General features: G+C 39.2%; 1 protein-coding gene across 1 annotated transcript; it reads right to left on the reverse strand.

Moving 5' to 3' along the window:
* Positions 1-1006: 1006 nt before the first annotated feature.
* ehd3 (EH-domain containing 3) lies at positions 1007-19502 on the reverse strand. The gene is made up of 8 exons (XM_040017448.1): positions 18275-19502; positions 12956-13132; positions 12336-12433; positions 7253-7394; positions 7009-7108; positions 6142-6312; positions 4598-4762; positions 1007-3407 (listed from the first exon to the last, which is right to left on the reverse strand). Exons 1-8 carry the CDS (start codon positions 18499-18501, stop codon positions 2880-2882), a joined length of 1608 nt encoding a protein of 535 aa, XP_039873382.1. The 5' UTR covers positions 18502-19502; the 3' UTR covers positions 1007-2879.
* Between the last annotated feature and the right edge of the window lie 1308 nt (positions 19503-20810).

Genomic DNA, 20810 nt, shown 5'->3' on the forward strand with positions numbered 1-20810 from the left:
GTTAGCAGGAGAACGCTTCTTCTCTCTAAAAACATCGTGGCAACACGGCGTAGCTTTGCAAAGCTGCGTCTGAACAAACCACACGACTCCCAGACCAAAGTGACGTTGTTTTGCTATAATGAACAGCGCCACGTTTGGAGATAACCAAACACAGCATGTCAGCGCAAACACCTCACACCACCTGTCAACCACGGTGGTGGAAGTGTGATGATTTGGGGCCTTTTTTGCAGCAACTAGGATTTGGGTGCCTTGCATTTACCGAGTGAGCCATGAACTCCTCTGTAGACCAAAGTATGTCATCTGTTGGCCAGTAAACAGATCACATGTTACTGGTCCAAACTGGATCTTAACTACAGAACAGTGATCCCAAGCACGGCATCAAATTTACAACAGAACGGCCAAAGGAGAAACGAATCAAGATGTTGCAATGATCCAGTCATCAACTACAAGAAACCTGTGCATAAACAAATGCCTGCAAACTGTATAAAAAGGTCTACAATTCCCTGACAGCAATGTGAGAGACTGAGAAAGTCATACAGAAAACGATGACTTTAAGTTGTCGCTGTTAAAGGTGGTTCTACGAGCTAATGAATCATTGTTTTTCACACCCTCCTTCTGTATTTCGACAGTCTAATGCGTTGTTGTTCCTCTGAGTTGTATTTAAATCATTTCCATACCTGATAAGGACCAGATGATTTTTTTATTTCTTTATGTTCTGATACACAGAACCTTAGACCTGAAAGAGGATCTACTTTTCCTCTGAAATGAAAATTCCTCTAAAAATCTACACGTGTTTGGTTACAGTTCAGTTTACTAGAATTAATCTGAGGACTTGCAAATCAGAGAAATGATGTCAGAGTCTTCTGGCTTCCAGTGTTGCAGCTATAATTGCACTAAAATAATTTATAGCCATTTTTCCAAATCTTTTCCTCAGTTTCTTGGGTGGGCGGGTGCAAAATATATACTGCACATGATTTCCTTTTTGAAAACAGAGTCAACACTTAGATAGTTGTTACACATGAGTTTTATTACACTGTCGGCCTGTTTACATTGACAGAAAAGCAGTGAAGGACAGACTTAAGTACTGCATCACCAGCATAAAAACAGCCAAAATACCGTAACGCTAGTGTTTCCACTTAATGTGTTTACACAGGGTCTGAAAACAACTTGTGAATTTGACGAGAATCCACATCCAAGTCTTTTTTTTCCCCACAGTCCAATCTTGCACACCTCCGAAACTTGAGCCGTAACGGGATAACGCCTGTGCGATTTCCCAACTCGAGTTAATGGAATGCAGTAAGTCTTCTTATGTGCATTTGATTCACAGTAAAGCACGAGGGTCAGAAAACGGCCATGAGCTGGAAACATTTCGATGAAGACATGCTTAAGCTTTTTGTTGCCATGTGGGAATCCAGTTTTACTTATTTGAGTTGGGTTATCTAATGATACACCCAATAAAACATCTGTTAACAAACATGAACATGGTCCTAACATGCTATATTTCAGGAGACACACTCACACACACACAGGTACCGGTGTGTCAATAGAGTGATGGATTGGAAACATGGCAAAGAAGAATTACATTTATTACATGTATACAATTTCAATGTGTGACATGGAAAGTTTCCAGCAAAAACACATAGAACAATGTTAAATGTGTCAATTAGTGTCATCACAATAAAAACAAACGGTGCTTTCAGACTATTACTTTTGGTTATACTACATTATTTAGGAAGGTGAAGAATAACTGATCAGTTTTCAGTTGATAACCCACTAACATACTCCACCCTCAGTAGTTTTAATAATGTTTCTCTTATGAATATATACTGTATATACTACAAATAATAACACTGATAACATGTGGTCAGATACCATTGTACATACATACAATAACCAGGATGTGTCCACACAGAACAATAGATGCGTGTCCATTCAAAATTGAAAGTCCGACCAAAGCGGTTATTCAGAGCATGCTGTCGCGCTAGTTTCCAAACAACACCCATAATATGGTCTGTTATTATAATCTCAGTATCAGCACGTGTTAATGGGAATCATACAGGTTCCTTCGTCCAAAGCAAAAGGTCGAGCAGCACGTCACATTTAATACGAAACGCAGGCCTGTTCCTCTTTAGGATGTCGTTTTCATTCTGTTGTCTGTATGTGCGCATTATCTCAAAGTACAAGGAATGTAAAATCTTCTGGTTTACATTTAAAAACACGTAATTTAATTTGGATTTACTTCTTAGAGTAAACTGAATACTAATAATCATCATAATAATAAATCGGTTTGACCAAAGGTAAAGTTTTAACAGAAAAAGACTTTATTTTTGTCTTCACATTGTTGCAATATTTCTCCTTTTTCCAGTAGTTTAGTTGAACGTACATATATGTCTTTATATTCCAGTGTTTCTTCTTTTGCACATGTCTAACTCCTGTCCTACTCCAACAAGTATTCTGCTTTAATTCTGTAAAGCTGAGAGCCATGGTTTGCATTCTTGAAACACTAATAAAAGCTATTTAATTTTATAAAATTAATCTTATCTGGTTTAATCCTAATGAAGAGGTAAACGCACTTTGTTTTTTATTTTTTTGTTACTCAAAGCTTGCAGCCAGTATGCTAACAGTCTCAGTCGCGTGAAGATACATTTGAATGCATTGGCAGCTTAAATTAGGAAATTAAGACTACAGATCAGACGATAACAGCAACAGAACAGGAAGAAGACTTGAAATGAGCTCTACTTGTGTTAAATTGTTTTGTCTTTGTTCTTGTTGTTGCTACAGGATGACTCCTTTTCTATTAAAGAACATTTTCTCTGGGGAAGGGGGCTACCTATGGGTTCTAGGGCTGAGTAGGTCATTACGGGTAATCTGAATTACATTTATTCAGCTATTTTCCTCTTGGAAGGAGGCACCAGGTGTCCAGGCAGCTCTGATGGTAGTTCATGTCCCTCAAGTTTCACCTTTATCAGATGATTGGCTAAAGCAAACTCCTCATCGTCGAGCATGCCGTCCTTATCGATATCTGCCAGCTTCCAGATCTTGCCCAGCACTGTATTGGGCAGTTTTGACTTGACCATCTCCTTCTTGGCGTTGGCTCCGGTCACCTTCCCATTGACAGGAGATAACGTGTAGAAAATCTCGTCGTAAGCAGGTTTGTCGCGAGCGACGACCCACTCCGCTTCGTCGATGCCTTCGCCGGCTCCTTCGCCGTACCCGTGACCGAATGGGCCGTCCAACGTGCCGTCAAACGCACCGCCCTTCACTACTGCGTTGGGCCGCTGGGTTTCCTCTTGTCGGACCAGGACCATTAAGCTGGCGATGTCATTGGCCAACATGTCATCGACCGCCTCCAAGAGTTTAGGTTTTAGAGGCTGGAATTTGTTGAGATCCTGAGCTTGGAGTTGGTCCTGGAAAAAACACAAGTTTGTCTCAAGTTAGGTTATAATCTATATATAAACGATACCCTCAGCACAGATAAAGATCATTTTAAAATACACATCTGTAAAGAATGCTGATGTAGTCAATCAAATGTTCCAGAAGTATTCTATAAAATTACTTAAGTCACTGAAGTAACAATAAAATATGCTTCAATAAAAGTTTCACTTTAGTAATATTTACAAGTACAATTAGGTAAGCATTACACAGTTCAAGTAAATAGCCTGGTACTTATATCACTATAGCACTCAAAGTGCTTTCTACTACAAGCCTCACTCACACAGATTAATCTATACCCTTTTTGTTTTCTACACTTTTACTTCCTTACTTCCTCCTTCTCCTTTTCAAACATAAAATGGTCAACATTTTATGTTTTTTCCATGTGAATTTGATGGATTTCAATGATTTTGGGTTTATTTATTTTTAGTGCATTGATACTTGTTATTTATGTGTTCAAAACAAAGATTGGATTGACAAACTGATTGATTACATTCAAAAATACTCTGATGGATGTAATATCTTGCCCAAGGATACTTCAGGAGGAGCTGGCGATCAATCTACCGACATACTGCTTGATAGCTGCACAAGTGATGTACATGAGTTAAAGTACTCAGTTAGCACTCTACTTTCAATGGAACTCTGTTTCATCCCATTTGTAGCCACAAAATATCTTAAAGTACATAAAGGAAAATCGAGTATTGTTCCAAAGATCAAAAAAAGAAAATAGAGAAACACAAAATACAGAGTGGTATACAACGTTATGAGAAGCTTATTGAAATGTACAAAATGGCCCACAACATCAGAGGCTGACAGTTCTCTGTGCAGTAAGGATTAAGATCAATCTTATATGACAATAATAATAACAACAACAACAAGTTAATAAAGACCAATTATCAACATTTCCCTCATCAGTTAAAGTCTCTGCTGAGTGTGTTGTACTTCAGTGGTTAGCTCAGGAAACGGTAAAACTCTGTGACTCTCTGACTGTTACTACTCTCTCTATTTCACTTCCTTGTTAGATTTTTAAAAAAACAAGACATCAGCTAAAATTGCAATTAACTAACGCTACTCGTGTAACTTAAAATCAGTGAAGCCCTTGCATTCATTCCAATCATGTCAAAACCTCATTTACTAAACCTTAATCCTTTGCTTCGCTGCTTACCTGCATCTTTTTCAGATTAGGAAAATCTCCAGGTGATATCTGGTGTTCTCTTTCGATGCGTTTGTAGATATCTCCAAGGCTGGCGATGAGCTCTTTCTTCTTGTTCTCCTTCCCAAACACAGCAGGCATCTCTTTTTTAAGTGAGCTGATGATATAAGCGTGGACCTGCAGATTAAGAGAGTTATCGATGACTTCACATGGAAAGTATAAGCAACTGTGTTTGAATTCATTAAGCTTTTATTTGTTATTCTTGTTATAGGTGCTAATTGATGTTTATTAATTGATGGGAGCAGAAAATGCTCTTTGAGCAGGTACTAGGAGACTAAATTCTTTATAAATTTCAGTTAAAATGATTCAAATGATTCCACTTCAAAATCGTGTCTGTTATAATATTCCACATTATGCTATAAAGCAACATCCCAAGTATGCAGAAGTAAAGAGCTATATAAAAAAAGAAACTGTGGAAAAACTGAGCTTGGAGTAGGTAAAAACAGGATCAAGTGCAGCAAAGGTAGTTAATTGTTAACTTTTTATGAGTGGGGAAAAAAGTCACCTATTAAATGTCATGAGATTGACTTGTTCTTTTTGTTTGTTCTTCCAAGGCCCACAAGAGACACAAAGAAAAACTGATGCAAAAATGCGTGCAAGGAAAAGAAAAACATCTCTATCTGTGATATTTAACCAGACACACGACTGAAGCACTCTAATAAATCTATGAGCTCATACAAAGTAGATAATCAGATTACTTTAAAATAAAGATTATGTGTTTTATTGTCTCGGGTTCTCCTTGTAATGATTGAATTATATTTGAGCTTCTGACAAGTGGGTAAAATGTAACACAAGCCACTGTGACAACATTAAGCTTGAGGACACTTAATATTGCATAAACCAGATTAGTCATCCACTTTACTGTTACCTTTGTGGGCATTTCTTTTAATAATTAACAAATTCTAATTCACATTTGGAGTCCACTTTTCATTACAAAAAGGTTTTTCCTGGAAAAAGCGTTTAAACAATATTCATCAGAAACTAAACGTGCAAAAAAAAAGAAAAGAAAATTTGTTCAGTCACTGCGGCGATACACGCATCTGGGTCTACCTCATGTCCTTGAAACTCATCACAAAACACACCAACACCCATCAGCTGTCTAACAGGAAAACTGTGCTCGACTCTCAGTGTGATAAACCTGTGCGTGTTTGACTGTGTGCACTTGTGCGTTTCCTCTGCTGTGTTTCCTCGAACTACAACAGGCAGCAGACTGTCGCCTACCTAACTTCCTGTCCATTGAGGAAATGGGAAACAATTCATTGTCATTTATCTAACTCTATTAGTTCTGCGAAACATCTCTTTCTGTCAAGGTTAACAGCTGAACAACACAGCTGAGCACAATAAATAGGAAGCACACAGATAAATCGGTGATACTGACAACTTAAACATGTCAGCATGGTGTAACAGCTCAGCACTAAATGTAGGAAATGTTGCGTAACATCGGCGTTATTTGACGTCAACTGTTTCGAACATCCTGTGTCGCAGGTGCTCCTCACCTTGGCTAGTCTTGCCCTCTTTATCAGATCATTGAGTTTTCTAAGTGCTGCATTTCTCGGTAAGGACTGGATGTCCTTAAATAAGTCCTGTTCCTCGGCCTCGAACAGCTTCCTGTTGTCAGGAATCAACAGCGGGTGGGACCAAAATGAACCGATATAGACGCGAATCACCTGTCAGTAAGGGAGACAGAACAAAAAATAAGTAAATAAAGTCAGAGGCAAACTGGACCATTCTTCACATAATATGCCATTAACAGTCCTTCAAATGGCCACCATTATGGATCATAGCTCCCCAGATATTATTTAAAAACATTAAATATAAAGTCTTTAAATACTCCTACAACCAGTTAACAATTCTGCAACCTGTGAGCCCACAGGCTAGTCTGCAAACTTTGTCTGTGGGAGCCAGCTTAAATGGATATCAGATGACAAATATCTGGTTCAAAGCTCCCAGTTGCATCTGATGGTCTTTATTTTAAGAATCCAGATCAATAAAAAATACATGTACAATTGCCAGTGGTTTTAAAAATTCAATTTTGGCTAACGCAGCCCCTCTTTTAGTCTCCGTATTGATCTGCACCAACTCAACTCAGACTAGAAAAGGAAGTCTATAATCTTGTACCTCAGCCACAGATTTCACACATTTATGTGCAGATATCTATGTGGTTGCAAATATTAACAATCAAGTGCCTAATTTCATTATTTCACTCTAAAATTATTATTTCTTCAAAGCAATCTTTAAAAAAAAAAAAATCATTACAATTCTGTGATTTTGACATAGGTGAAAGGATCAATTACAGGCTTAAAACCGTATGAACGCCATCACAGAAACCCTCTATGTGCCTCTGTTTCTACAGTTTAGCGTACCTCAGGCGTGTTGACTATTTTCCCCAGTGACCACATCAGAGCACCGTACACTCTCATCAGCTGCTGAGTCTCTATCTGGTCGGCCTTGTTAAGCACAACTCTGGAGAAAAAGACAGAAGAGAGCGGTGATGATTCTTATTACAAGCTACTCACATTAATATTGCATGGATGCCCAGGTATCAATGATATGGTATTTAAAAAAAGAAAGAAAATATTTGGTGTGAATTTAAGAATCCCACAGTACCTGATCTTGTCCTCATGGTTCTTTAGGGCCTTTATCACCTCTGAGAACTCATCAGAGATGTCCAGTTTGTGAGCATCAAACAGTAAAATGATCCTGTCCACTCGCTCTGCAAACCACTCCAGGACAGCTGCAAAGTCATAGCCTAGAAGCGGGGAGGGGACATCAGAAGGATATCAGATAATTCGATGGGGCACTGAGTGAAGCAGATAATTGAACACACATATTTTTACCTCTCAATCCTTTACCCACATCCAGTACCCACATCAAAACCACTTTAGTTATTGGTTATACTGGTGGTCAACACAACTGAAGTTACAGACTGAGAACATGCATGCAACTTTAGAGGTAAAAGTCAGCAGAGCAAGTTATGATAGGAACATCATTATGGCCTAAAAATAGTCCCAAGACAAATCCAATGGCTGCAGGTCAAGGAGGAGGCATTAAAACTTATGCCCTTATTGTAGCATGTTGAGAGAAAAGAATGTCTGTTTCCTGATGAAAACAGTGCTGCCAATGTTCAAACAAGGTGGCTTTTTAAAGTTGAACAATAGGGGGAGAGCCCTCAAACTACAGACTGTTACTTCCATCTGTCATAAGATTAATAATGAATAGTTTACACTAAACAAGTGCATTGTACTCGTGGCATTCTGCAAGAAAGCTATGAATAATGCTTCCTCTGTAAAACATGTAAACATGAATTAATGAATGAGTCCAACAGCAGGTGTACGCCACTGACTTCTTTGACTTTCTACCTCAGTCAAGGACAAAACGCTAGCTTACCTGAAGGAATTCCACAGGATATGAGAGGGAAACAAAGAACAAAGGGTAGATCGAAGGATTAGTAAGTTCTAGTGTTCAAACAACACTGAAGGACACACAACAGACGCAGAGTCAGTCCAGCGCTGCAGTATTTAATTATGAGCGATAACACCCAGGAGAAATCCTACAAGCAATAGTTTTAGGTTAATTCAGGGATTATCAGATGGATTTTCTTTGTAAAGCTATGCACGTAAAATATGCCTTTACATATTTAAACCTACATTCAGAGGCTGTTTGCTCTGAACATAGCAACATTTGATCTTCTGTACATAGCTGTGATAAGAAGCCCCCATTTCACATACTTGCTGCCCAGTAGTGGAACAGTTTACACTCCACGGTGGCTCTGAGTGTTTAACAAAACGTCCAAATATCTGAGTTCTTGTGTTAATGTTTACATGATGCTTCAATTGTTAACAAAAATGGGTATTTTAAGGAATAAATTAATCTCACTTGGCTAAAATGCATTCCCCAGTAGGACGTGAGAAAAACTTTAGCAGCAGCAAGTATGTAAAGCATTTGTTTCGGACTGCATCTGTATGAATAGAGCCGAGACGAGAAAGAGGTGTTAAAAGAGATATGGATACCTTGATATTTTTAAATTCTACTGGAATATTCTTCACCCAGTGCACTTCTCACGTGTTATGGGATTAAAGCAACACTTCAATTTTAAGCTGTGAAGGGCACGGTGCTCCTAAGCGAAAAGTCAAAGTGAAATAACCTGCCTACAGTGGAGGTAAGATGCTCATGAGGTCTGACAGTGATGCTAGTGTTATGCTCTTGGACTATTAAAATGTGGAGACCAAAAGTGCCCAGGAGATTATCAAAATTACAGGAATTCATAAGAAGGACACAGACTGTACATAAAGGATGGGTGTAGCCAGTGTGGCTTGAGCCCTGGCTATTGTCATAGGGCAGCAGTAATGTTTTTATTTGTTTGCATGTTTGCGTGTGTGTGTGTGTGTGTGTGTGTGTGTGTGTGTGTGTGTGTGTGTGTGTGTGTCAAATCATAAAAAGCCCAGTTTTGAAGCTTCACACGTTAGCTGTGGATTTGAGAAACCCATCACCACTTTTACTGTCTGACCCGAATTTAAACAAATAAAAATCATCATATAAAATATGTCTGTGTAGGTTCTCAGTCATCCAGGTCATGGTAGTGTAAGGAGTTTGAGAAGAAAGCAACTGAACTTCTTTAAATGAACTTAAAGTTAGTCAAAGAAGTCCAGTCGCTTTCTTTTTACGCTCCTTTGACAATTTTGTATTAACAAAAGACTTAAAAGTGTTCTATTTGTAAACAGAGAAGTCGCCCCCTGCTGACCATTACAGAGAAAGCAGATTCAACTCGACATTTTCTTTATTTTCAGACCTGCTGGCTATGTCTATCTTTTATATACAGTTTATGAGTGGCCAAAATAATTGCCATTATAATTTATAAGTCAGCTAACTGCACAGATAATATTAATAATAATTTTATGAAACAAGGCGAACTTTTCCCAAAGCCACGTGACAAGACTGGTGAAGAATATGTAAAAGCCCACAAATTCTTCAGAGTCAAGGTATCATTTGAAGCCTTCTGCAGCTGGTTGTTGCCAAGATTTATTATCTACAATACCTCCATAAAGACATCTGCGCAGGCTGCTATAGCCTGACAACTCCTCCTCTGGAGACAGACACGCACACACAGTTGAGCACACACAAACACAAACACTCTTAAAAACACTGAAACAGAGTAAAAGAAAAGTGACTAAGAGAAAGAATGTGACACAGAACATGTAAATGAAACATGATGATGATGATGATGATGATGATGATGGGGAACTAAATGAAAAGTTAATGAACACACAATAACAAAAGAATTGCACACAGAGTCCCCAGAGAAAACACAGCTGTGCTCACTCAGCAGAGGTTAAGTTTAACTTGTATTTGTTCTTTTGTGTTGGCCACAGAGTATCCGTGTTTCACCTCACTGTGCTGTTTATTTGGTTTAACACCACGTTTTTTGGACACTTGGGCCAAAAAGGAAAAACAAGGTGAAACAGATCTGGTGCTTGTCTGGTTCCTTTTAACAACTTCCAAACATAAATTTCATATTTGGTTAATGTTGATGAAACACTGATTTACTTCATTTCTTAACAGTAAAGCTGGAGACAACAAAAACTCTCATGACAAGCATTAAAGTTATGAATAATATCCATGCAGGCCCAACCTTGGTATGAAGTAATGTCCTGAACTGCGTGACCAGAACATTTTTTCGCTTTTAATCAAAAGCTGAATAAGCCTCCTGATACGTCATCTTATAACAGGACTCCAAATGTCACAGTACTGGTCGTGCACAAGAACACAATAAATACTCTCTGGAGCGGGAACGTAGAAAATTATTATATTACAACACCATTACTACTTTTATTTTTCAAGTATTCATATAATCAGTGATTTGCTATGGTGACAGACAATACTGGATATGCCAAAAGTCAATTAGTTCAGGCTTTACTTGGGATAGCAAACCAAAACAGTGCCTGGGGGAGAAACAGGAAAATAGACAAAAGATGGAAGAAAAGAAAGCATTCACCTTTGAAAGAAACTCAGAGAGGTGAGTGCAGGACAGAATAAATTAAGACTTACTTTAACAAAAGAACTGGAATGGTTAATGTTAGCGGTTGGTATAGCGATGCCACCATTTAGCTTTGGGAATGCCAGCCATGCCAGACACACATCCTCCTGTGAGACAGCTCGGGAACATTCTTGAAAACTTTCCACGCAAAGTTTCTCTTCACATCATCAGCTTTTTGCATTTTAGCACACATCATAATGGAGCTCTGACAACTACCAGTTCGCTCTTTGTTGTAAGGGCAACATTATGGGCGTGAAGGAGGTGGTAATTTGGGGCGTTTAATGTTTTCTTTGAACTGTTCCTTTTTCCACAGTGGAATGAATGTGCAGTATATATGTTTAATGACTTTAAAAAACAAGAACTGAGCACAAAGGTTTGTATTTATTTTGGATTTTCTCTCATTTATGGACTACACTGTTACAGCAGCGCTTGAATCCAGGGCTATAGTGCACTGTGATTCCTCCGTTATCTCTTCCTATGCTTCATCCTTCGTGGCGCAATCCTGATAACAGCTGGAGGACAGCTGTTGAAACCCCGTATTCATCTTCACATATTTTTGTTTTCTGTTTATGTTTTTCTTTCCACTCACACACATACACACACAAACGCCAGTGTTGTACTGACCGGCGCATCTTTTCATTGCGAGGTTAGCAGACACAAGTCGCGGAAGCGAACACACTCTGAGATAGTAATCACACACTTCTGACATGTCACAATTTTGTTCCGTCTATCTTTGGTGGGACAGTTATGAAGCTTTCAATATTGCAAGTATGAAATGTAGGACCATGGTTTTAAAGCCATGAATATTTACTGAAGTCTTTAACACTCGTCGTCCTTTATCAGGAATAACTCAAAATTACACACACCTGCTTTACTGTATATGATATTAGATTAGAACAATAGTGTCTTTGTCTAGATTTGACACAGAGGTCAGAAGGTTGGGGTTTTGTTTATGTCAATCTTCCCAGAGAAAAGGTATCAAAGCACATTGTACTCTCACCACTGCAAGACTCATACAGTGGTACCTTAAATAGTTTTACACTTCTTTGGCTGCATGCCCTTCCTACTTGGCAAACAGTTCAAGATTGAAATTCCCCAATCTAGCATGTCTTGTACAATACCTACAGATGATAAATATTCATAAGCATCTTCAAAATCCAATCAAATGTTTAAAAAGTTTAACCTAAAATGTATTTTATGGCATACTGTGCAACCATTTGGTTACCCACGAGTCCTCTAAAATCTGCAACTTTTTGTTTACACTATATTAAAGTTGATCCAAATGAACCTCATATAATTTTGTTTTTCTCTTTTTCATTTCCATGCGAGACTTAAGAAAACCACAAAGTAAAAAGTGTTAAAATTCAGGCAGTGTGCACTTATGTGTGCATGTTGGAGAACAAATTCAAAGCTCATCTTTTTGTAACAGCTTCCTGTTCTTTGAAATGAATGAAGCATAATCCTCCTGATAGCAAAAGCTAAAACAAACACACGGGTCCAAAGGAAATGCTGACATTGTAGTTCAGAGTTCAGTGGGACTGGGGGGGGGCTGCAGCTCAATGGATGCAGAGGATAAACACACATGCGCGCGCACATACACACACACACACACCATAAACAGAAGAGAATAGAAGTTTGAGCAAATGTGTTTCTTACCTCGACTGATTCTCTGCTTTTCTCCAGACAAAATCCCTGGCGTGTCGATCACGCTGATGCTTTCCAGTACAGGGTTAGGAAGCTGAGCACACACAAACCTACACACACACACACACACAAAACAGACATGAGATAGAGAGAAAGTTCCAGGACACAAGTTTAAAATCATCCATCAGCATGGCCCTATCTCAGTTACCCTCTCTCCTCCGTCTGTGCTGCTCTCCCTAGTTTTATCCAGCTGAATAAATATGAACAGGTAAGCGGTCGTCTTCAATGCGAACCCTCTAAATCCCCACTGACAGACATCATTTTTTCCTGTCTCCTTTCAACATTGCTTGATCCTCACACTGAGGACACTACCATAAGAGCTTCTGCCAGTGTACTTTTAAGCAGAAGGATGGCTCTACAGAGACTGCTGGCTGTCTCTCACACAGCCATTAACAAAGAAAACCCTGACCAGTGAGCGGGGGGAAATTCAATCACAAAGGAATGTAGAGCTGCGGTGTGGATTCTCACTTGTGCTCCCTCGGTCTTTCCCTCTGTGCTTGAATACTTAACTCACTGTACACACCAATAAAGACCATCATCTGAAAGTGTGAGTGCGGCCATCAATCATCTACCTGTTGAGAAATGCATTTCCAAATGCATTCAGCTTTCTGAAGGGCTTCTTGGGGTCAACCACCAAAGCATTGCCGGGAATGACTCCTTCTGTGTCGCCGTGCATCACTGCGATGAAGGAATCTGTGGTGGGTTCGGGGCCAATCCGCATGCCAGGAAAATCCTGCTCCAACAGGTAGCTGCGGGTGAGATGACAGGAAATAGCAGTTAGCAAAACAAGATGAGAGAGGAGATGTTTTCAATCACCGTGTAAGAATAAGTCAACTGTGCAAAAAGGCTTTCTAAGTATGCTGAAATAATTCCTCGAAGATGAACAAAGAACAATAGTGAAAAAGGATCAACAAGATATTACAAGATTATGATCAGCATTATAAAGTATTATAAAAAGGTTATATATACATTTGTATTAGAATGTTTGATCCAGCATCAATCTTTAGATAAAACCTAAAATACATATTGCATCTGTAGCCTCTAATTTCAAAGTTCTGCTTCATTTTGTATGATTTTTTTTTTTATTCTGACTCTGCTGATAAATGAAGTTGGTCAGGATGGTAAGACGCAATTGAGAAAAAAAAACAGAAAACATGTCTGCCTTGAATTAGATGCTGCTGGAACCAAGATTGGGGGAATTTTAGATGATCACAGACTGGATGGCTGCCACTGACCAGATCCAAAACAAGCAAAATTTAGTTTACTGGTAAACACATGGACCAATAAAGGGCTTTTGGAAAAGAGTGTTCTGATTAGGTGAGGTAAGGATGGAGGAATTCTGTCAATAAAGTGGATTTAAAAGCCTTGAAAATGCAAACAAATATTAAAGCTTCTGTTACTTCCAAGCACAGATTTCTGCATCTTTTCTGTTTTTCCCCCCCCCTCACTGGTTTTAAGCGACCAAAAACCAAAAAGTGGTGTGCCTGACTGTCAGTCTTGTTACCATACAATCATGGCTTAACCGCAGACACATAGTCCAAAAACAACAAGGCAAACTCGGGTTTTGAGGCTTTTCAAAGAGTTATCAAAAAAATTAAAGGAACACTTTTTAATTAGAGCAGAGCATCAAGTCAGTTAAACTTCTAGGATTTTGATATGCTTGCAGAGAGGGTTGCTAATATCTTTCAGCTGCTTTGATGCACTAAAGAGGGGAATCAATAAGAACACCTCCGAAACAGGAATTGTTTTCAGATGAAGGCCACTGACATTTTTCCAGAACCATAGAAAGTCCTTAACCCATCAGCAGGAATGTTATCTGCTCCTTTGTGGAAGCAACGTGATGCACACTGATGTAAATGCCTCTTACAAAACAGCCAGCAACAGACTTCACGAGGGCTCTGTGCTCACTGCCCAGCACTACGGAGACTGATGCCATAGAATACCAGAATTGGCAGGTCGACCACTGGTGCCCTGTGCTTTTTCAGAGATGAGAGCAGTTTCACATTAACCACATGTGAAAGACATGAAACGGTCTGGAGAGGCCATGGAGAATGTCATACTGCCTTTAATATTATTGAGCATGACTGGTTTGGTGGAAGGTCAGAGATGGTCTGGTGAAGCATATCCACAAAGGGACACACACACCTCCACAGCCTAGGCAACAGCACCCTGACTGCCATTAGGTATCGGGATGAAATCCTTGGGCCTTCTGTGAGACTCTACACTGACGCAGTGGGCCCTGGATTCCTTGTGGTGCACTACAATGTCCAGCCTCATGTGCAAAGAGTATGCAGGCAGTTCCTGGAGGATGAAGGAAATGATACCACTTACTGATCCCCATGCTCACCTGACCTAAATGGGACCTTATGTTTCAGCCCAGCGCTGCCAAGTACCACCTCAAACTGCCCAGGAGCTGAGTGATCCCCTGCTCCAGATCTAGCAGGAGATCCCCCAGGACACCAGCCATCAACTCATCAAGAGCATACATTGTCAGGCATACATATAAGCACTTGGGGGCCAAGCAAACTACTGAGTGCCATTTCAAGTTGCTGCAATTACATTTTGGCAAAATGAATGAGACTGACAAATCATTTTTACACTTTATCAGGATGTCTATGAATTCAGACATCCATAAGATGATCGTTGTTTTGTTTTTAAACACATTACCCAGTCTATATCATTATAGAAATCCAGCATGATTTTCCCCCCATTGAGATCTGATCTCTTTTCAAAGAGTTCCCTTTTTTCCATGTTTTTGAACAGTATATTCTCACACTGTTTAGATTAGTGGTACTGCAGTTAGAGGGCGTATATTTCTCAAAAGTGTCAACCGATTCCATTAAAAATTTAAGCCAAGCTTTCAATTTCAATCTGAATCTCTACTCCAGCGCTATTATTTTTTAGAACTGGTTCACTGGAAATGAAAAGAAGAAAGTGGACAAAACCAGAAATTAACATTGAATCAATCCTCTGCTGCACAATCAGCCACTCTTTTTAACCACTGAATATAGTGTTATTGACATTCCCATGGTCTAATTCTTGCCAGTTAGTAAGAATTTGGTTAAGAGCTTCCTCTTTGTGGAGGTCAAACAGTTAATATACAGCCTTGCCACAGGCTTGTTTAATCAATGATTATCACAGACTGCTGAAGTGAAAACGGCTTGGGAACAGGAACATTAAATTTGATGCATGGAGTGGTGTGTGCACAAATGTGTTCTGCTGCAAAAAAGTATCACAACTAACTCACAGCACAACTAAACTGGCCTTGTTGGCATTGCAGCTGACTTCCATTTGATATGTTTCAGATGTGAAAGGTTAAATCCTCAGCTGTGGATTCAGTGACAACACACATGTTTCAAATGAAGGCTGGTGTGTTTCTGTTGAGTTTCACACTCCCAAAAATGCAATGTGAGACCACAAAAGGAGATTTAGGCAAAGAGATTTATAGCTATAAGGGTGTGGGATGTGTGCACATTTTAACTGCTACAAGGTGTAAGGATGGTGCCCTGATATCCACAGACATACATCCACCTTGTCAGAGCTTGTCAAAGGAGCTAGTAGTGCCTGGTGGAGCCATCTCTGTGCACACATGTCTGTACAGTGAGCTCTTCTGTCTATAAAGAGGTTGTGTAATGCATGTGCACAACTACATACATATGCACTAGTATATGTGTCGTATCACACATATAATCCATGTATGTGCACTCCAGATATATACATCTGGTCCCATCATATCAGTTTTCATTTGACTGTAAGATGGGGTTAAGAAAATCCTTAACCTCAATGATGCATCTCTTGAGTTTTAAGGATCAAAGTATATTGAAATTTACCTGTGAATGAACAGATTTAGGCACATGAGGAGGGCCCAGATTTACAGTTTATTATATTCTATATTGAAGGAAATTGTATATCCTGGCATTGGCTTGCTCTATGAAAAGTCCCCAAACAGAAAATGTGAGACCTAGAAGGAAAAATCAATAAATTCAGCCCCAAACGGAGGGAAAGTTGAGACTGCTTAACTCTGAATAACTTCAAAGGCAGTGAGACTGTATTACCCCCATCAGCTTCTCCTGTCTTTAATCCATTTCCTGTCTCTGTCAGGCAGATATCCTTCTACTGACTTTTCTAATTCATGCCGAGACAAATATTATTTTAGTAAACATATTCACTGTAACGTCTCGTTTAAATCCACTGGCTATACAAGTCTGAAAATAAACTTCTAGCAAAGTAGGGAATAACACTGCTGGTAGTTTGTAGCTTGGCAGACCATGCAAGCACATCAAACCCAGAGGGAGACCATGGGGCATGAAATGAAAGAGAAGCAGCAGCTCCATCCAAGTGTTACTCAGCAGTTTGTACATTCTGCATCCTACTGCTACAATGTCAGTGGCGTGGGGGTCAGACTGCTGACTGGGATGGTGTCGTGAGTGGTGACAGAGGAAGGAGAAAGGAGAGCAGGAATCAGACACAGAGGAGGAAGAAGAGAGAGAAGGCAGAGATTGGAGCAGAGATGGTCCCATCTTACAGAAGGAAGTCACTAACAGCATCCACTCTCTGGCTTTCAAAGGCTTAACCCACTAATTGCCTACTACTCTCCACAAGTGTGTGTGTACGCACAATTGTGTGTCTATGTCAAAGGGGTGAGATGTTAGCAGTAGGACTGCAGCTCAAAAGAGGCTCGACACCCAGCTGCTAACACTTCTCACCGTCACACACTAATTTCACTGATACTCCAGGTCATGTGCTCTGACAGAACAGCAACACATCATTATGAGGTGAAGCACAAAAGCAATGATCCAGTTCAGTAATACCAGTCAAATAGCAACATATGTGCTGGTTGCACTGACTAGAAAATTCTGGGCCGATACCGATGTTTAAACAACAATTTGGTCAATTGTTTCTCAGTTTTGTTTTTTGTGTTTGTTTCTCCACTTTGGTTCCAGGGAATCAAAGAATTCCTGATTTTTAAAGACTTTTATCTCTTTAAACATTAAACCAGCATAAAACTGATGGGAGAAACAGGTTAAAAACTGAGCCAATACCAATACATGGTTGATAAATCAGTGTATCAATCTCCCTATGTGTAGTTGCAACAACAACAATGTCAAAACCATATTAGGACACTGTGTGTTACATAATATAATAACACAAAATGTCTACTAAGACATGAAAATGTGGTCAATTAGAGAGTTCAAAAGGTTTAATAAAAGGAAAAAAAAAACACTCAAAGCACATGTTTGTATACTTTTTTTTCTCCATGCTGTAAAAAGCAGAAGTTAGGAGCGAGTCAAGACTTCCTGCACCTCAGGGCAAAACAGCTCTGCATGAGTCCTAACAGTGGGTTCCTACAAGGAAGCCTCGCTGCCCACCTCTATCAGTTCACAAACTATATCAGCAACAAATAGCTGCTTATTGTTATTCCACAATAATTAAAATCAGTAATAAACAATTTACACCTACATTTCCTGAACTTTGCCTCAAGTGAACACATTTATTTGACCAATACTCATGAAGTAATGCTCATCTTTCAGTCTGACTTCATCAGGGAGCGCTCCAGAACAATGCAGTAATGCCTCCAAATGCAACAAGTCTGCCTGTGTAGGAGTCATGCCAAATAAACCCTTTATGAATCCAATAAAGCTTGAGGAGATGTGCCTCCTCACAATGTTTTGTTCTCATTGTTCTGTGTTTTTTTGTTTTTTTTTTTGGTTGCTTTGTGTGCATAATTATGACTACCTCTTCCTCACGCTTGCTGTCAAACTGCTGGAAAAGTCAGCTTGGGTGTGTCATGCTCTCCCTCTCTCTATCATTCCTTCTTTTTTGGTAGCCTCTCCCTCATTTGTTTGTGCTTGTTTCTAAGGTTTTCTTTGCATGTGTGTGAGCAAACATACCGTATGAAGCTGGTCTTGCCAGTAGAATACTGTCCCACCAGTAAGACCATGGGCTTGTTGTCAAAGTCAGCATCCTCCAGTGCCGGAGAGTGGAACTCATGAAACTTGTAGCTCTCCTCCAGTGGTAGGAGCTTGGTTTTATAGAGTTTCTTCAATCCTTCACTGACTGTCTGAAAGACTTCCGGCTCCTTCTTCCTCCTATCATCGGTTCCAAGCCAGCTGAACATCGCTGCTGGTTACTTATAATTAGACTTAGTTATACTCCAGATAGGTAATGATAATCAAAAATGCTAATTATTGATCAGCTAGAAATCTATGCCAGCTTACTCTGTTTGTCACTGACCTGAAAGGCTACTAAATGTGTCCTCAATGTAGCTTAAAGTGAAATATTCCAAAACTATTAAATGATCTATAACGAAAAAAAGATCTAAGTTATCAAAACCAAATTTACACTAAAGAAAATGTTTTAATAAGACCTGCATAAATATAGAGATATTTTGTTTGTCCTGAAAATGTATTTTAACACACACAATACAGGACTATTAGTGTCCAATGGTTAACGTTAGTCGCTATCCTACTGCACTAAATGGGTGGTGACACTTTTTTTGATGATATATTAAGTCAATTTTGATTATTTATAGGCGTTACACTGTGGTGATATGTACAACGTAAAAACAAACAAAACACAAACAATCCTAAAAACAAATCGCTCCGTAAATCAATCAGAATTTAAACCTGATCGTTCAGGTTCATCATCTCAAGTCCATCGGTCCTCCCAGTCCAGTCCAGGCCACCTCTGCTGCAGAGCCTGTTTATGTTTACCCCCAGTCTACCTCAGTAAACAAACGCTGCCGAGAAAAGCCTAAATCATTCTGCTCTGACTCAACATCACATTACCGCTATTCAATTTCGTCCGAGGGCTAGCAAAGGAATCCCAAAAATGATGCACCGACAGGCTGTCAGGAGAGCAAGCCCCGTTATTGTTCCGCCGCTCCCGCTCTTCTGCTCAAAAACAAAAAGGAAAAAACAACACAACAACCAGAGCAAACAATCTTCAGGGACAAAGGTTTTTTTTTGTCGTTTTCGAGTTAGAAATAAGAGCAGACTGTCTTGCTAGCACTACCGGTTATTTTCTATAACAGCACGAGCTGAAAGTAGCAGCAGCTGATGTCCTGCAGTTCCATTTAAATGCCGAGTCGGAGGAAACCCGAGCCCGCCGGAAGTGCCCAACGGCTGGCAGCCCGACCAACCGTGGACCCGCCCAGTGATGAGAGAGCTGGAGAAGCCGGCCCGGACGACGCCATGTTGGATGAGACGAGGCAGGGGAGCTACAGTTCAAACACATCGCGCCACCTAGAGGTTAATAAAATAACTTGAAATATTTGAACCTTTTCTTTCTTTCTTTCTTTCTTTCTTTCTTTCTTTCTTTCTTTCTTTCTTTCTTTCTTTCTTTCTTTCTTTCAATTATTGTACCAGAGTAACTTGTATCAGAGTAATTAGTTGGTATTTTATTGTTAATATTATTTTGACATTTTGTTGTTAATTTAATTTAATTCAATTTCCGATAGTTTCCACATTGGATTTCCCAGTTTCAGTTTAAGTTCCATTGTTTGAAAATGTTTCGTTTTAGTTTTTTTTATTCAGTGTAAGCTTAAGTTTGTTTTAGTTATTATTGCATGGAGGACATGTCAGAGGCAAGATATAGGAAAATCAGTATGCCAGTAAGGACACAAACTCTTGGAGGCATCCAAAGTCGAGGATATTTCCTCTATATTTTTATTTTATTTTATTTGGGTTTCTAAATTCACGAAAAGAAAACCTGTAGTTTTTTATGTGTGTGTTTGGGGAGGGTCAACTTTTTTCCACATGTAGTTTTAGTGTTTAGTTCAATTTTAGTTAACTACAATAACCTTGACTCATACACTTACAAATATTTTAAATCCTCTGCTTTGTATTTAACCTGAATACATTCAAATACGTGCCTTTATTCTTCCAATCCAGAATCAGACATTTAATCACGGCCCATTCTTAAAGTAATTAAACGTGTAAAAAATGAACTTTCACAGCCTATAAATTAGGCAGAGAAGAAGAATTGGCACGATAAAGGTTTTCAAATCACGGCGGGTAGCAAAGGTAAAGCGAATATTTCAACATTTTATTAACATGTGGGGACATACCTGACTGGTAAATGAAAGGTAGATAAAAGTATCAGCTGAGATGAGGATATTTGATATCCCAAAGCAAAACTGGAAGTTTGGATCTTGAATGATAGCGTCTGTATGCATTATATAATATTTAAGAAAGACCTTTTACCCGCTTGTGTGGTTTAAAATAATCTATATAATTAAAATATAGTAATAATTACAGTATTATTAAAGTAAAACATCATTTATCTGTCTCACAAGGGTCCTTCTCAAAATACTTATCCCAGTTTTGTTTTCAACCTTATGTCATCTACAGTTTAACCAGCAGATGTCGCTATTGTCTCTACTTTCACTTCGGAGAGGCGCTAAGCATGTATTAGGAATAGAAACAA

This window comes from Simochromis diagramma, unplaced genomic scaffold (genome assembly GCF_900408965.1).
Source record: "Simochromis diagramma unplaced genomic scaffold, fSimDia1.1 OVJJ01000802.1, whole genome shotgun sequence".
In the NCBI taxonomy this organism is placed as follows: Eukaryota; Metazoa; Chordata; class Actinopteri; order Cichliformes; family Cichlidae; genus Simochromis; species Simochromis diagramma.

Excerpts from the sequence above, each read along its gene's own strand:
- ehd3 (XM_040017448.1), bottom strand. The coding sequence starts at position 18,501 with ATGTTCAGCTGGCTTGGAACCGATGATAGGAGGAAGAAGGAGCCGGAA. Across the intron at positions 7,395-12,335 it reads AAAGCAGAGAATCAGTCGAG|GCTATGACTTTGCAGCTGTC; the intron begins GTAAGAAACACA and ends CCCCGCTTCTAG. Across the intron at positions 7,109-7,252 it reads AACCATGAGGACAAGATCAG|AGTTGTGCTTAACAAGGCCG; the intron begins GTACTGTGGGAT and ends CTTTTTCTCCAG.